Source organism: Mus caroli, unplaced genomic scaffold (genome assembly GCF_978045245.1).
Source record: "Mus caroli unplaced genomic scaffold, Mus_caroli_1 scaffold_8, whole genome shotgun sequence".
Taxonomy (NCBI): Eukaryota; Metazoa; Chordata; class Mammalia; order Rodentia; family Muridae; genus Mus; species Mus caroli.
In genome coordinates this window covers 14,506,753-14,524,731 of record NW_028227263.1, presented here as the reverse complement: position 1 = coordinate 14,524,731, position 17,979 = coordinate 14,506,753, and the positions used below count along the sequence as shown (strand labels likewise).

At 45.4% G+C, this 17,979-nt stretch overlaps 1 protein-coding gene across 1 annotated transcript; it reads right to left on the bottom strand.

Annotated features, from left to right (window-relative positions):
* Nucleotides 1-7,407: 7,407 nt before the first annotated feature.
* CUNH10orf120 (chromosome unknown C10orf120 homolog) lies at nt 7,408-15,542 on the bottom strand. Its single transcript, XM_021167406.1, has 3 exons — nt 15,307-15,542; nt 15,089-15,164; nt 7,408-8,484 (listed from the first exon to the last, which is right to left on the bottom strand). Exons 1-3 carry the CDS (start codon nt 15,501-15,503, stop codon nt 7,732-7,734), a joined length of 1,026 nt encoding a protein of 341 aa, XP_021023065.1. The 5' UTR covers nt 15,504-15,542; the 3' UTR covers nt 7,408-7,731.
* Nucleotides 15,543-17,979: the final 2,437 nt, after the last annotated feature.

Genomic DNA, 17,979 nt, shown 5'->3' with positions numbered 1-17,979 from the left:
AGGGACTTATTTTGTTCACTGCTTCAGGGGACTCAGTTCATCATGGTGTGGAGACACAGAAAGAGGAGTGACACAGTACACACTGGTGGCTTCCAGACCAGGAAGCAGAGAACAGACCCAGGAGAGGGGCTAGCCATAACTTTCAAGAGTCTGCTGGCGAGTTCTATATCAACCTAACACAAGCACACGTCATCTGAGAGGAAGGAGCCTTGATTGAGAACATGCCTCCATAAAATTCAGGCTGTCAGCCAGCCTATAAGGCATTTTCTTAATTAGTGATTGATGTGGGAGTGGGAGGGTCCCGCCCATTGTGGGTGGGGCTACCCCTGGGCCAGTGGTCCAGGCTTTTATGAGAAAGCAGGCTGAGCATGTCACAAGGAGCAATCCAGTAAGTGAGTGTCTCTCTACGGCCTCAGCATCAGCTCCTGCCCTCGGGTTCCTGCCCTGTTTGAGTTCCTGTCCTGACTTCGGTTGATAGTAAACAGTGATGCAGAAGCATAAGCCACACGAACCCTTTCATCCCTAGCCTGCTTTGGCCATGGCATTTCATCAGAGCAATAATAAACCTAACTAGGACAAAGGGCATGCCCCAGTTCCCAGTAACTCCACTCCCTCTAGCCTGGACCTATAACACCATCAGCTGGGGCCCACGTGAATCTGAGGGGGAACAAACACTTCAGACTCAGTTTGTAAGAGGTACCACATTGTTTTATGGGAGGAAAGAAGAGCTAGGAATATCCTATTCTACCATCTTGCTTGTAATTGTCCCCTACTCTTAAGTGATAAATTCTTGAGCAGAAATATAGGTGGGATTTGTGTCAACCTTGAGATCTCTATATTCTCATATGCACACACATGCAGGATCGTTGGAGACAGAAAGGACAGTGTGGAAATCAGATTGACTTTTTTTTCCCACACTGAGAGAAATAATTCCTGAGGTTGTGACATTTGCCTTTGGATGGCTCCGAGCGAGGTGCTCATGAAGACAGAGCTGTAAGCGGCTAATGCTTTTTCGTGCATTAGGGACCTTTAGATACCATCAGGGCTCTTAAGAACAGGGCAGCTTTATAGCTCTTGAAAGGCAATATCTCTCCTCTTTGAAAGCATTTCAGGTTCAAAGAGGGGAAATTTCCCCTCTAGGCAGGGAAGGGTACCTCACACTCTCCACAGAATATCAAAAATAACTGAAACAACCTTTAATAGGCAGTGAGTTGGATTGTTAGAAGCTGTGACAGAAAAGGCTTTCTCGGTAATAGCTGATTTAAAAGCTAAAAGCGGTGTCCCTCACCAGGAAGAGAAATTACCAAATGATAAGTAACAGGCTTATTTGAAGTGGGAGGACTATCGAGGGATGCATGTGGGTTTATACACACGTGTTACATCATGCTCTCTTCATGTCGCAATTACCATAGAGTACTAAGGGGGAATAGAAGGACAAGGACATTGATTAATCTTCGTGGGGATATGGACTTTTTCCCTGAGGACTAAGTCTTTAGAACTTCCAGGTCGACATCACTTGGGTTTCTGAGTTTGTGCCCAAGATTAGCAATACTGAGAATAGCATTATGATTATTTGTCACAAAGGAGAACGGCATTGTAGGTGCTGTTGTTAAGATATGGTTCATTGAATTGGGCTGTATCTTGGTCTTCCATAGTTGGATTTTTGAAGGCCAAGGTGGTGGAGTTCAAATTCAGGGAGGACACTAGGAATGGTTCTGTGTAACTCTTCAGGTTGGGCGTTCTTGGAAGTAGAATATCTTGCATGTTTCCCTCTGGATGAGATTTTTGGCAGCTGTGACTGCTTTGGAGGTTTTAGTAAAGCACAACTGAGGTGAGCACTAATTCCCCCAAAATCTGTCTGTCTGTCTGTCTGTCTATCTACCTATCATCTGTCTATCTATCTATCTATCTATCTATCTATCTATCTATCTATCTATCTACCTATCGACTGAATATATTTTATCAGAGAGACCTGGAAGGTACTTTGTAACCATTTGCCTAAGCTAAGACAATTCTTCTAAACCTGGGAGTGCCGGCAGTAGCAGACTGTGTTCATCTGACTCTCCAAGAGGCAGGCACTTTAGGTATTTATGACCCTTGCAGTGGCAGGTCTTAGAGAGTCAGTCTCCGATGGGTTTAAAGAAGAACCAGGATTGACTTCTGAAATGGCACACAAAGGTGGCAGGCTGGCAGCGATTAGATTTTCCCATGCCCCAGTCTTGCTTTGCCTGCTCTAAGAGCTGACATCTTTCTTGGTGGGCAGCAACTGGGGAGCAGCGCCTCTCACCCCGCTCTGCATCACACTTCACTTTGACTCGTTCCAGGGTCCATCACGTTCATGGCTGCACCAGTCACTGACCGATGGGGATGGCGAGGCTCATTCCTATCATTTATACCTTGTCTTCATTGTTCTCGGGCTAGTTTCCAAGCAGGGCTTGGATTGTTTCCTTCTGGGGACATTGACTAGTGAGTGGGGTAGGGATAGATAGCTGGACAAACCTGGAGTTCTCTGTTATGACAGAGGGGAACCATGCAAAGGAGGCTACTTCCAACACACCCTTCAGACCTTTCACTCATCTTTGTGGGATGAAAGTCAGGGCACTGGGGAGGGGAGTGAGGCAGCCTTGGGTCAACACAGACTGAGACCAGTTGGGTGGTTCTGATGGTGTGAATGCTGTTAGCAGGTCTGGACAGATAGACACTGTTTCAAGTGGAAGAAAAGACACACAGGAGAGTTTTGAGAGACTGTTTAAGGACCTTTAGAAACAGTGTAGCCAGGACAAAGATCTGGGGGACAAAAATCCTCAGACACTGAGGCTAATCCAGAAGTTTCTGCCAAGAGGACATTGTGACATGGAATATCGAAGACTTTGATTTCTGGGTATCCCTGGAAACCACAGTCCTTTTGGTCTCCCCCAGGCAGCCACAAGCATGCTGGTATGTGGCTGCAGAGCAGGGAATCAGGCCTGACATAACGGAGTGGATGCCTCATCCTTGGGCTGGGACCCAGGAAGAAGGCTTCACTTTCTCCCAGCATTTGATCTATCTGGGCACATCCGACAAAACTGCAGAGAGCTTCGTTCTCGCCACAGCTCAGCATGGAGGATAGAGTGAAGGAGACAGAAATGGTGGCGGGTTTCTGGAGTAGAAGAGGAGATGGGTGGAAGTCTGGGCTTTAGAGTAGTCATGGCCTGGAGGCTGAGCCACAGAAGTGGAATCTCTTTTGAATGCTGAGCAGGAGACAGTGTTGCAACCTCATTCCTCAACCCATCCTCTGTGAGAACTGCGTGAGCAACCAGATAGTTCAGCTTATCTGCCCTGTTCTGATGGAGTGTGGTCCTCTTGCCCTGGGAACTCCCTAAGATCCAGTGTCAAGAAAGGTCACAGATGGTCTCTCTACTCCACAAGAAGACAAGTCAATGTAAGAGGAAATTAGCCAGGAAATGGGAAGGACATTTCACAGAAATCTGCACTTTTCTGTAGAGACACTGAAAAGAAGTCAACCCCACTGGGAATTGAGGAAGTGTAGCCCCTTAAAATAAAAAATTAGCTGTTATTTGTTGCATATTTGATTAAGCTGTCTTTAAAATTCTTGGTAAAATCTAGAGTTGGTTAGATTTTGGGAGATGGAAGCTTGTATTCTGTTGACTACTATATATGTTGGTGATATTCTTCCTGGACAACTGGCTATTAGTGTGTAGCCAAACATAAGCACACTCATTCTGACTCACCAATGTCACTTTCCCCCAAAGCACTGTTTCTCTATCGTGGACCTATGGCACTATTGACCTGCTTCATTCCCTGTCCATTGTGGGATTGCGTTGTTTAGTAGTGTCTCTGGCCCCTTCCTACAAGATACCAGCAACATCCCTGACTTGCCTCCCTGTATGACATGTGGACCATGCCACCAGACAGGCATAAGAACTGGTGAGGTAGAGCTTCCTCAAACTCTGGAATCTCAGAGATCTGAGACAGCAAGAGTGAGTGAGACTGCTCCCTCCCTGCTTCTATGCTTGCTCTGCAGCATGTAGCCAGGGCACTCAACTAAGGTGACCATCGGCAGTCAGTCACATAGCACATGGGATGCCTCTCCATAGTAATGAAGCATCTCAATGGCCTTAGCCTTCAGTCTGATTCCTTTCCTTCCTTTCCTGGTTTTTCTCATGACCTTACCCAAAATTATATAAACTCTGGTTCATCCTGAATAAAGTGTATGCATTCATATCTACCCCCAATAAAGAAAAACAATCTACGATCATTTCAGAGAGTTGCTTCATCAAAAATCACCATGGGGAAGGCCTTTGCCTAAATGAGCCATGACACTAAGGCTTCTGAAGGCCTTCTCTCTTCTTTCATTCCCTCTGGCATTGGGCACTTACTTCCAACCAGAATCCTGCCTGTCCCCTGGCTCTGCTTTCCCCTTCCAGCCTGGCATGCACCAGCACTCAGATGCCCCAAAGGGAAACCCAGACAGCTGACTCCGAGCCAGTTTATGGGCAGTGTCCAGATACCACCAGAGGAGAGGCAGAAGACAGGACCACACAGCCCTAAGTGGTGACACAAAAAATATCTCCAGACATTGTGGCCATACAGGGAGATGGGTGTCAGGCCAGTGAGTCATGGGTTTGTGAAAGAAGTCACCCAGACAAAAAGGAGAGGTGGAACTGTATTAGATCCTCGGTGGCACAGCTAGAGTATGGGGCAGTTAGAGAGACTGCAGGGGTTTTGTAAGATACTGCCTTCATGGCAGGATTTATGCACAGGCAGACAGGCAGGAGATAAATCAGTGTTATAGTGTCTTGGTTATTTAGGTCTTACTAGGTGAGACACATGGAGCTTGTATCTGACAATATAGTATTTTGCTAAGGGTTTACACCATGTAACCTTAACCCTAATCCTCTAACCCTAACCCCCTAACCTTAACCCTAACCTTAGCCTTAACCGTAACCTTTTTGGTCCTGCTTGGAGGCAGTGGTGGCCTTGCTATGGACTCAGTCTGCTCTGTTCTCAGGTCAAAATGACATAGCACCGCCTCCATCCCGGGACAGTGCCCATAGTTGTCAAACATTGTGAGGAGTAAGGACTTGAAATTTAGCTTTGTTAAGGAGCCCTGCCCTAAAGACATAACTTCATGGAAGCAAAGGATGGGCACGGTAGGAAGCCTAAAGTCTAGAACTGCTCTGCTGTGGGGCTCAGCTACCACTGAGAGAGGAGAAAGGAGTCCCCACACTTGGCCTTGGGTCCTTCCTTCTCTACCTTCTAAGCAGAGCTCAGGCTGGTTGCTAGAGAAATACAGATGGAAGGACTGGAGGGTTCCAGTTGTTCTTGACCACATGTGCAGCGTTTTCCCTCTAGTCCCATTGCTTCAGTAAATTAAAGTCATTCATGGCCACTAATACCTGATATGCCAGCTTTATTGATAATCACACACTGTGCAATCCACTCACTTAAGCTTACCATCCAGCGATCTTTAGACGGTTGGCAGAGCAGTCCAGTACCATCACATCTTCCTAGAACACCGTTATCACTTCCAAAAGAAATACCAAAGCCATCCAACCTGCTCATTTGCTCCCACCTTCACCCCAAGCTTTCAGTAACCACAGAATTTATTTCTGACTCTAAATATCACTCTGATGGGCATTTTGCATAAACAGAAGCAGGAAGTGCGTGGTCTTTAGGGACTGGATTCATTCACTTGGCGTGATACTTCCATATTTAATCACAATTGGGTCTTGAGCAGTTCCTAACCTTTCACATACTTGAAAAACATTTTCTTGCACGAATGTTACTATCGCCTTACCCATCACCAGAGGGACATTTTGGTTATTTCTACTTTAGACCTACTGTAAGGAAATTGCTATGAGCATTTATGTATCAAACACAGTCTGGATTCTCCTGGATGTGTCCTGGGGGGGGGGAGCTATACATAACCTTTTCGTTTATTGTACTGTTGGACTGTTCCACAAGGGTTTGTACAGTAGACTTTGTAACCATGGACACTGTTTTGGGAATGAACCATGAGAATTCTAGCTTGATATGTAATAAGTGGAAACACATGTCTGTCCATTTGGACAACCCTACTCCCAAGGGGCTAGCTCCTACAACATCTGTGCTGTTACACCTGGGCTGGTTTCTGTGCCTTTGCTTTAGGCACATTCAAAGGGTTTTGAATAAGTCAGTCAGGGGAGTGGGACTTGACTGGTTCTGATACTGAAATCTAGTGAATGTAGGCAAGGCTTTTAGGCTCAGAGATTTCTTGACTGCCTCATCTCCAGGTTCAAGGTCATGTACTGTAGTAGAGGGGGCTGGAACTTCAAGTATGGAGTCATGATGGACCATGGCCAACTAGTTACTCTTCCTTGGAGACTTCCAGAATAATCAAACAGGAGCCACTGTTTCCCCAGAGCCATAAGGAGAATGGTAAATGGGAATTTGTCTCTAGCTACTTTGCCCTTCTTTTCTAGACCACCCAGGGGACCCCCTGAAGTCTCACTGTGGCCAGTGTCATTCCAGGAGAGGAGGAGACAGATCTCAGTAGTGTCTCATGAGTAGCCTCAAGCCACCAGACTGAATTGTCTCTGCCGCTGGAGCCAGGCCCTGCTTGGGACGAATGTCTATAGCTTTCATTTGGACATTGTTGACAAGGATAGTGTGTAATTCATGAGCCCTCTCTATACCCTGAAGACACTTTGCTCCCTGTTCAACTTCAGAATTTTGTAGCTTGCTCAATACAAAGAAATCCCATGGTAGACGTGCTTCAAGAGACTCTCCTCCAAATGAAAGTGTCCCACTTCCTCCTTAGTGCTAGAGAAGGAAGGGACAAAGAAGAGGATGCCTTTGTCACTGGGGAGATGCCTCCTTTGTGTGTGTGTGTGTGCAAATGTGAATGTATTTTGCTGCAGGTAGTGTTGAATTTCTTTTATTTTTTCCTGGTCAAAAAACAGATTATAAACTGGGCCTGGTGGTTTTATGTTTATAATCTGAGCTACTTGGAAGCTCAATCTGAACAATTTCCTGAAGTGCTGCATCAAAACAAAACAAAACAAAACAAACAAAACAAAACAAAACAAAACAAAACAAAACAAAACAAAACAAAAAGTAAGAGGCTGGAGAGATGACTCGGTGGTTAAGAGCACTGGCTGCTCTTCCCAAGAACCCAGGTTTGATTGACTGCACCCACATGGTGGCTCACAACCATCTCTAACTCTAGTGCTAAGGGATCCGACACTCTGTTCTGGCCTCCAGGGGCATCAGGCACTGATGCACACTCAGGAAACATCAAAGTTTTGTCTTTGGAGGGAAACGTCTTCATTTGCTCTAGATGCTCGCCTCTGAACTGAAGTTTCTATTTATGCCCATGCTGAACCAGAAGATATTTTGGAGGAGACAGAATCCATTCCTTGTCACTCACATTTGTATTGCTTTCTAATTGCCAGGGCTCAGTGTTTGATGGACAACTTCAGTTTTTCAATGAATACCCAGGGTCACAAAAACAACCCAGCCCGTTGGGGCAAGCCCATTGTTGAGAACTAATGATGGTGGTAGCTAAAACTCAAGAGCTTCTGGAAATAAGGAAGCCTCCGCCACAGGGTCTCATCTTGGAAACACTGGAGAGACTTAGCAGGAGCCAAGGAGCTCAAAAGAACAGCAGAGGGGGAAGGAGCCTGGGGTATACTGTGCAGGAGACATGAAGAACAGTACACTTGCACATGCTCAGGACTAGGCAGAGCTTCAATGTGGGCAGCAAGCAGGCCTTTGCTTGCGATCCTTGAAGAGATCCTCTTCCGGCAGCCAGTAGATTTTAATGGCGTCACTCGGGTGGATTCCCTTTGATACAAAATCCTGGTTCATGAGCATCAGGTCTCCAGGAAAGCCAGTGATAGGGAAGAGGTTTCTGTTTGTGAGGCCCGTGATCCGCCGCTCCGGTCTCTTCACTGGGAGGAAGGTTTTCCGATCATTCCGATGGCATACTACACAACTTTTGGTTTCTTCAGACTTGAAAGCCACATTCAGTGTGACTTCTCGTTTATTTGTGGGTTCAAACTTGGCCTCCCCTTTCTCCCCCTGACTGGCTTTATCATTGCTATCCGTGTCATCATCCTCTCCCTCTTCACTGAACTTGTCTGTTTTGGGGGAACCCAGCTCTGCTCCGGAGTGCAGTGCGGCGCTCCTGAGCCTTCCAATATCTGTAGAAAACTGCTTGTTTTCCAGGGCTCGTGCCAGCTGCATTCTTTTGATGTGCTTCTTGATGCCTGTCACCTCTCGGTGCGGCGTTTGGAACTCTTCAGCAGGCACAGTCACCTTCGCTGTCCATATTTTTTCTGGGGGTCCACACACAGCATAAAAGGAGGGGTCTCTTCCCAACTCTGTGGCTTTTTTGAAGTCTGCAGACTGCTTCTGGAGTTCCCTCAGCATCCTCCACTCCTTGTATTGTTTTTCAACCAAATATCTTCTTGCTGCTCTGGTATGAACGCCACCGAGATGCTGGAGATAGAAAAGGGATGGTTAAAAATCTCATTGGAAATGTAAATGAAGAAAATACCTAATTAAAAAAAATTACAAAAAAAAAAATCTCAATACCTAGAGGTAGGCAGCCCCAGCAATGAGAATTAGCTAATGCCTGGTTCTCCCTTTGCTGCTAAGAGCATTCGATGTTGGGAATTAAAGACACTACTAATGATGGTGGTAGCTAAAACTCAAGAGCTTCTGGAAATAAGGAAGCCTTGGGTTCAAAGCTTGGCTCTCCTTTTGTTCTTTACAAATTTAGAGTACAGAGGCCATCATCATTAGCACAGGAACCAAGGTCAGGCAAAGACCAGAAGGCTCATCCTATCAGTGACCCACGTTCTGTTTCAGACAGACCCCACCCCCTAAAGGTTCCATAACTTCTCAAAACTTCGCCACGTTGAAACACACGGGCTCGTGGGGGCACACCACACACTCAAGCACAGCACAGTGCCTGGAAGAAGAGCTGAGGGTCCCACAGCTTCATCTTTATTCTATGTTTGCAGCTGACACTTTTTTTAAAAAATTAATTAATTCATTTATTTTTTACACTCCATATTTTATTCCTCCCCCCCATCCACCCTCTAACTGTTCCACATCCCATACCTCCTTCCTACCCCCCTGTTTCCGAGGATGTCCCCACCCACCATTCTACCTGACCTCTAAACTCCCTGGGGCCTCCAGTCTCTTGAGGGTTAGGTGCATCATCCCTGAATGAACACAGACCTGGCAGTCCTCTGCTGTATGTGTGTTGGGGGCCTCATATCAACTGGTGTATGCTGCCTGGTTGTTGGTCCCGTGTTTGAGAGACCTTGGGGGTCCAGATTAATTGAGACTGTTGGTCCTCCTACAGGGTTGCCTTTCTCCACAGTTCCTTCCCTAATTCTACAACAGGAGTTAGTTGCTTCTCTTCATTGGTTGGGAGCAAATATCTGCATCTGACTCTTTCAGCTGCTTGTTGAGTCTTCTGGATTACAGTCATGCTAAGTCCCTTTTTGTGAGTGCTCCATAGCTTCAGTAATAGTGACTGGCCTTGGGACCTCCCCTTGAGCTGGATCCCACTTTGAGCCTGTTGCTGGACCTTCTTTTCCTCAGGCTCCTCTCCATTTCCATCCCTGCAGTTCTTTCAGACAGGGACAATTATGGGTCAGAGTTGTGACTATGGGATGGCCCCCCTCTCCCTCATTTGATGCCCTGTCTTCTTGCTGGAGGTGGGTTCTATAAGTTCCCTCTCCCTACTGTCAGGTATTTCATCTAAGGACCCTTTGAGTCCTGAGAGTCTCTCACCTCCCAGGTCTCTGATGCATTCTGGAGGGTCCCCCTCAGCTTCCTATCTCCAGAGGTTGCCTGTTTCTATTCTTTGCTGGCCTTCTGCTGACTTTCAGGGCTCTAGTCCTTTTTCCTCACCCGATACCAGATCAGGTTCCCCTATCCCCCCACTCTCCCGCTGTCCACTTTCCCTCCTAGGTCCCTCCCTCCCTCCCTCCCTCCCTCCCTCCCTCCCTCCCTCCCTCTTTCCCCACTTGTGATTGTTTTCTTCTCTCTCCCAAGTGGGTCTGAGGCATCTTCATTTGGACACTTCAGCTTGTTGACCTTTTTGAGTTCTGTGGAATGTATCTTAAACATTCTGTACTTTTTGTTTTTTTGGCTAACATCCACTTATTAGTGAGTACATACCATGCATGTCCTTTTGGGTCTGAGTTACCTCACTCAGGATGATATTTTCTAGTTCCATCCATTTGCCTGCAAAACTCAGGATGTCTTCATTCTTTAATAGCTGAGTAATACTCCATTGTGTAAATGAACCACATTTTCTGTATCCATTCTTCTTGTTATGGGACATCTGAGTTGTTTCCAGCTTCTGGCTATCACAAATAAGGCCACTATGAACATAGTGGGACACGTGCCCTTGTGGAATGGTGGGACTTCTTTTGGGTATTGTACTGGCTATTTTTGTGTCAACTTGACACAGCTGGAGTTATCACAGAGAAAGGAGCTTCAGTTGAGAAAATGCCTCCATGAGATCCAACTGTAAGGCATTTTCTCAATTAGTGATCAAGGGGGAAAGGCCCCTTGTGGGTGGGACCATCCCTGGGCTGGTAGTCTTGAGTTCTATAAGAGAGTAGGCTGAGCAAGCCAGGGGAGGCAAGCCAGTGAAGAACATCCCTCCATGGCCTCTGCATCAGCTCCTGCTTCCTGACCTGCTTGAGTTCCAGTCCTGACTTCCTTTGGTGATGAACAGCAGTATGGAAGTGTAAGGCGAATAAACCCTTTCCTCCCCAACTTGCTTCTTGGTCATGATGTTTGTGCAGGAATAGAAACCCTGACTAAGACAGGTATATTCCCAAGAGTGGTATCACTGGGTCTTCAGGTAGATCTATTTCCAATTTTCTGAGGAACCTCCATATTGATTTCCAGAGAAATTGTACCAGTTTGCAATTCCACCAGCAATGGAGGAGTGTTCCTCTTTCTCCACATCCTCTCCAATATGTGTTGTCACCTGTGGTTTTGATCTTAGCCATTCTGATTGGTATAAGGTGGAATCTCAGGATCATTTTTATTTGCATTTCTCTGATCACTAAGGGACTTTGAACATTTCTTTAGGTGCTTCTCAGCCATTCGAGATTCCTCAGTTGTGAAATCGGTTTAGTTCTATACCCCATTATTTGATTGGGTTGCTTGTTTTTTTAAAAAATTAATAAATTAATTTTGTGATTAGCTTCTTGGGGTTGGTGAAGTGTTTTTCCTAATCTGAAGGTTGCCGGTTTGTCTATTGACTATGTCCTTTCCCTTACAGAAGCTTTCCAGTTTCATGAGGACTCATTTATCAATTATTGGTCTTAGAGCACGAGACATTGGAGTTCTGTTTAGGAAATTTCCCCTTAAGCCCATGAATTCAAGGCCCTTTCCCACTTTTTCTTCTATTTGATTCAGCGTATCTGGTTTTATGTTGAGGTCCTTGATCCACTTGGACTTGAGCTTTGTGCAAGGTGACAAATATGGGTCTATTTTCATTTTTCCACATACAGACAGACACTTAGACCAGCACCATTTATTGAAGATGCTTTATTTTTTTCCACTGTATAATTTTGGCTTCTTTGTCAAAGATCAAGTGTCCATAAGTGTGTAGTTTTATTTCTGGGTCTTCAATTCTATTCCATTGATCAACGTGTCCGTCTCTGTACCACTACCATGCAGTTTTTATCACTATTGCTGTGTAGTAAAGCTTGAGGTCATGGGTGTTGATTCCCCACAGCTGTTCTTTTTGTGTTTGTTTGTTTGTTTTGTTCTTTTGTTTTTTTGAGACAGGGTTTCTCTGTGTAGCCTTGGCTGTCCCGGAACTCACTCTGTAGACCAGGCTCGCCTTGAACTCAGAAATCTGCCTGCCTCTGCCTCCCAAGTGCTGGGATTAAAGGCATGCACCACCACCACCCAGCCCAGCTGTTCTTTTATTGTTTAGAATTGTTTTCACTGTTCTGGGTTTTTTTTCCTTTCCAGATGAATTTGAGAATTGCTCTTTCCATGTCTTTGAAGAATTGTGTTGGGATTTTGATGGGGATTGCATTGAGTCTATAAATTGCCTTTGGTAGGATGGCCATTTTTACTATGTTAATTCTGTCAATCCATGAGCATGGGAGATATCTCCATTTTCTGAGACCTTCTTTGATTTCTTTCTTGAGAGACTTGAAGTTATTGTTATACAGGTCTTTCACTTGCTTGGTTAGTTACCCCAAGATATTTTATATTAATTGTGGCTATTGGGAAGGGAATTTTTTTTCCTGCAATTTCTTTCTCAGCCTGTTTATCTTTTGTATAAAGGAAGGCTACTGATTTATTTTAGTTAATTTTATATCTGGCCACTTTGCTGAAGTTGTTTATCAACTGGAGAAGTTCTCTGGTAGAATTTTTGGGGTTGCTTATGTATAGTATCATCTTTATTTCTTCTTTGCCAATTTGTATCCTCTTGATCTCTTTTTGTTGTCTTATTATCCTAGCTAGCACTTCGAGTACTATATTGAATAGATATGGGGAGAGTGGGCATCCTTGTCTTGTCCCCAATTTCAGTGGGATTGCTTCAAGTATGTCTCCATTTAATTTGATATTGGCTGTTGGTTTGCAGTAAATTGCTTTTATTATGTCTAGGTATGGGCCTTGAATTCCTGATCTCTCCAATACTTTTAACATGAAGGGGTGTTGGATTTTATCAAATGCTTTTTCTGCATCTAAGGAGATAATCATGTAATTTTTTTCCTTTGAGTTTTCCATTTCCAGGTTTGCCTCCATTTATGTTTTCTTTATTGTTTCTACTTCCACTTTTAGGTCTTGGATGGCTTTATTCAATTCCTTCACCAGTTTACCTGTGTTTTCCTGTATTTCTTTCAGTGAGTTATTGATATCTTCCTTAAAGGACTCTCTTATCTTCATGAGATAGGATTTTAGGTCAGCTTCCTGATTTTCAGGTGTGTTATTGTATTCAGGGCTTGCTGTAGTGGGAGAACTGGGTTCTGATGATGCCCACATATATTGGCTTCTGTTGCTTATGGTCTTGCACTTGCCTTTCATCATCTGAATATCCCTAGTGTTTGTTGGTCTGGTTGACTGTCTGGAGTTTGACTGTCTCTTTTGTTCCTGGGTTGCTTCAAGTCTCCTGGTAGGCCTTCAGCCTTCACTGTAGCAAGCCACCTGTGAGGTCTTCCAACTGGGGGCTCTTCATAGGGGCAGAGAAACTGCTGATCTGTTGCCCTGGCTGCAGTAGATCTCCTGGGACGCCTTCAGACTGTTGGGTCTTCAGTGGAGCAGTCAAGCTGCTGTCCAACTGCTCTGAGTACAGCTGATCCTCAACTGCTCTGAGTTTAGCAGGTCCTCTAGGATGGGTCAGGATATGGTGTTTTCCCTGGAGCAGACCAGCTAAGAGTTTACCCCAGCAGAAAAGCCATCTTTGCTTTTTTCATTTTTTTTGATTATTATTGGTTTTATTTTTTATTTTTAATTTTTGATTATGTATTAAAAGATTAATTTGTTTTTAATTATGTATATTTGTGTGTGTGGGGGGGGTATGTGCATGTGCATGCAGGTGACTGTGGAGGCTGGAAGAGGGTGTTCCTGGAGGTACAGTTGTGGGCAGTTGTGAGCTACCTGACTTGGGTCCTGGGAACTGAGCTCTGCAACAGCAGTGTGGGCTCTCTCTGCAGGTCCTGGCTTTTAGTGTTTGACGGTTTAATAGATGATATAATGAGCATTTCACTCATTACATGCTCTTATGTCCCTCTCAGTGCCACCAAACTTTTTGTATACAAGTTCTTTCCTTTCCAGCTTTCATGGCTTCTTCTCTTCTCTTCTCTTTTCTCTTCTCTTCTCTTCTCTTCTCTTCTCTTCTCTTCTCTTCTCTTCTCTTCTCTTCTCTTCTCTTCTCTTCTCTTCTCTTCTCTTCTCTCCTCTCCTCTCCTCTCCCCTCCCCTCCCCTCCCCTCCCCTCCCCTCCCCTCCCCTCCCCTCCCCTCCCCTCCCCTCCCCTCCCCTCCCCTCCCCTCCCCTCCCCTCCCCTCCCCTCCCCCCCCTCCCTCCCCTCCCCTCCCCTCCCCTCCCCTCCCCTCCCCTCCCCCCTCTCTCTCTGCCCTCTCTCTCCTTTATTTTCTTCCACTTTCCCTCTTTCTCTTTTCTTTGTGTATTTTGTTGTTTTGTGACCCCCCCCCAACTTTAATTCATGTTATTTCTGGCTCACAAGCAACTCACCAGTGGTTACACCACTGAAGTAATGACTCCTTCTCCACCCCAACCCCTGTCTCTGCCTCATCCCCCAACATTAACAGTTTAGGGAGAACTAATGTCTTGTGAGCCTCTCCTCCACTATGATTGAATGTTGATGGGCACCATCTTGGGCAGATCTTTGTGTGGTATTAAAAGACCAAGTATTAAGACACATGAGTTTGTGGGGAACATGTCACACTCAAAGTACAGCATAATACCAGGTAAAAAATATTTAAGAAATGGCAGTTTCATAATTTATTTCCACTTACAGTTATATTTCTCTCTCTCTCTCTCTTTCTCTCTCCCTCTCCCTCTCCCCCTCCTCCCCCTCCCCTCCCCCCTCTCTCTCTTGTGTTTGGTGTGTGTGTGTTGCTTACATGTGGGAGAGGATTTCACAGCCTGTGCATATACACTCAGGATCCAGAAGGGGACATTAGGTATCTTCCTTGCCCCATCACTTACCTCCATATTCCTTTGAGACATAATCTCTCACTGAACTAGAAGCTTGCCGTTTTGTATAGACTACCTGGCCAGCAAGCTCGGTCCACCTGTCTCGGCCCCCCCAGGGCACACATGCAGTCATGCCTGGCACTTTTATATATAGTTGCAAAGGACTCAATCTCAGGCCTTCATGCTTGTACCCATCCCCTGAGCCATTTTTCCAAGCCCTGCTTATGGCTGTACTTGTGATTGGGACATTCAGAGAATGAGATCCAGCCAACATGAGCTGTTGTGGAAAGCAGGCCTGCTTTTGTGAATTTTTAAACCTAGGACCCCCTGCCTCTGCAAGCAGACTCCAGAGGAATCAACGTCCACGCAAACTTGAGGGCACTTACTTGAATTTCTTGTTCCATTGGGGAGTATTTTCCAAGGGCAATGCGTGGATCTGATTTGTAGAATGCCGTCCATATCCTAGAAGACAAGGACAAGGAGTTAGAGCTCTAGAAAGAGCCTCTCTAGTCTCTTCTCATGGTGAGAAGGTCACAGATGGTCATTCTACATTAACTAGGTTGAGGCCGCACAGGAAAGGACTCGCTACCCAAGTCATACTCACCCCAAAGGTGATGGAGTACAGAGGTCCTCTTTGTGGTGTGGGAAATCTTGAACTACCCAGGGATGGCTGTCACTGCTGATCCTGGATGGCTTTCTGCTATTTTGCTCTCCCTCAGCTGTGGTCCCTTCCTGAGCCTTTGGATATCCACATCTCTGGCTTTTATACTGCTGGAAGTGGTTTTCCCACTCCTTAATCATGCTCCGGCAATAGGTTAGGGCAGGAGGTGTTACTGTCCGGAGTTTGTATCTGAGACAGTTTAATGGGAGCTCAAGGCACAGTTAAAAGCACTTACTATGTCATAACTGGCTTAGCCAAGGCCTCATTGTGAAGTCTGCACCTAAGGGTTAGATGACCCTTGGGGTGAAACAGGCAGCAGACTGGAGCCCAGGAAGAGACTGGGCAGAGTGTGGCTGGGAGCCAGTACAGCTGCTCAGTTATGGGACGGAGAAGAGGACTTTGCACTGATACCTATTGAAGGTGGGGTTTTTAGGAGGGGAGGGGGATTGTTTTTTCTTAAGTTATTTTCATAATACCACATAGATTTTCTTTCCATATTTTTGGTTAAATAAATTATGAATATTTACTTCTGTTCTTTTTTTTTATGATTTTAGAGCTTTATTATAGAAAGGCAGGGGGAAAGAGAAAAGTAAAAGAGAGAGAGACTAGCCATGGCCAAGAGGAGAGAAGGGGGAAAGAGAAAGAGAGAAGAAAGGCTAGAGAGTAAGAGAGTGAGAGGAGAGAAGAGAGGAGAGAGGAGAGTAAGGGGAGTAAGAGGAGCAAGAGCTACTTCTGCTCTTAACATATCTTTCTATTATTAATTTTTAAATTTTGTGTATATGCATGTGCGCCAGAGTGTTTGTATAGGTGTCACATGCATGCAATGCCTGCAGATGTCAGAAGAAGGTAACAGATCCCCTCAGAGGGAGTTAGAGATGGTTGTGAGCTGCCATGTGGGTGCAGGAAAGAGAACCTGGATCCTCCTCTGCAAGAGTAGCAAGTGTTCTTAGCCACTGAGCCATCCAGCTCTACTTTTTGACTTTCTTAAAGTGAATGGCAGTTCCTATATTTATGCCAGGCACACTCTAATTATTGATATAATGCTTTCCTTGCACTGTGAAAGAAACTGTCACCTATCCAATGCAGGAATGATACATTCATATGCATGTAGTTAGCTCTAGGATAATAATTATCATTTTCTCCTCTCATTTTACACTTCTTTTAAGTATATATTTTTTATTAGATATTTTCTTCATTTACATTTCAAATGCTATCCCCTTTCCTAGTTTCCTCTCTGAAAGTCCCCTATACCCTCCCCCCGCCCTGCTCCCCAACCCACCCACTTCTGCTTCCTGGCCCTGGCATTCCCCTGTACTGAGGCATATAATCTTGGCAAGACCAAGGGCCTCTCCTCCCATTGATGGCTGACTAGGCCATCCTCTGCTACATATGCAACTAGAGACACAAGCTCTGGGGGGTACTGGTTTAAATATATTTTAAAGTTATTTTTATAATGGCTGTTAAGATGTATATGTGTTTATGATCAAGCCAAAGGACTCTCTCCTCTGTATCCACAGTTGTTCCTGAAGCCACTGGCCTGAGCCCGACTCCCTCTGGTAGATCTTGTAGTTTATGTCAATTACTCTTCTCATTTCTACAATAAAGCACAGAAGAAATTTGAGGGAAGAGGGGTTTCTTTTGGCTCACAGTTTTATCACTGCAAGAAAGGCTTGGTGGAGTAGTCCAGTCCAGGGTGGTGGGAACTCTTTGCTGTTGCAATTTCTCAGATCAGGAAGTAGGAGGTTCAGGCTGGAGCCAGGATATAGATATCACCAAGTCCCACCCCTGGCAACTGACTTCTTCTAGCTAGGTCACACTCCCAGAGTTTCTATGACCTCCCCAAACACCACCACTGATAGCATCACACCTCGGGCCTGCGTGTTCAAACACGTGAGACTATGAGGGGCATTTCACATTCAAATGATTAAAGGCTGATTCCCAAGGCCCACCTGCCATATCAGAGACTAAGCAACAGGTTCCTGAAACCTGGGGTTCCCATCCTGACATTGATTCATACACAAATACAATTTTACATAAGAATTCTTGCCAGCCTTGCCCTGGTGGGTTCAGTGAAGACATTGTCCCTCACCTCCTTCTCAAAGGCACCTGTGAGAGTCTCGGTGGTGTTTTGGGTGGGATATTCCCTGTATTCTTAAGCATCTGAATACAGTGTCACAGTGACTGGCAGTGTTGGGGGAGGATTAGGAGGTGTGGCCTTGCTAGAAGAAGTGTATCACTGAGGGCAGGCTTCTGGGTTTCAAAAGCTATGCTCCATCTTCCTCAGCTTACCATCTCTCTGCCTGCTGCATGTGGTATGAGATGTGAACTCTCAGCTGTTCCTGCTGTCATGGCAGCCTGCTGTCATGCTTTCCCACCATCTGGGGATGGACTCTGATTCCTCTGGAATGTAAGCTCCCAATAAACCCTTTCGATTATAAGTCATCTTAGTTGTGGGGTTTCATTACACCAATAGGAAAATAATATAGTCTTCCTTTGGTTTCTTGTGCTTCTAAGATCCAGCACAAGGCATGAGTAGTGCCTTCCTGAAGTATAGGCAGGCATTGTGTTGGCTAGTTTTCCATCCAGCTGACACAGGCTAGAGTTGGGGCTGTAGCT

Coding starts and splice junctions, on each gene's coding strand:
- CUNH10orf120 (XM_021167406.1), bottom strand. CDS start 15,503: ATGATTAAGGAGTGGGAAAACCACTTCCAGCAGTATAAAAGCCAGAGA. Junction 15,165..15,306: donor TGTACTCCATCACCTTTGGG/GTGAGTATGACT, acceptor CTTGTCTTCTAG/GATATGGACGGCATTCTACA. Junction 8,485..15,088: donor CAATGGAACAAGAAATTCAA/GTAAGTGCCCTC, acceptor TTCTATCTCCAG/CATCTCGGTGGCGTTCATAC.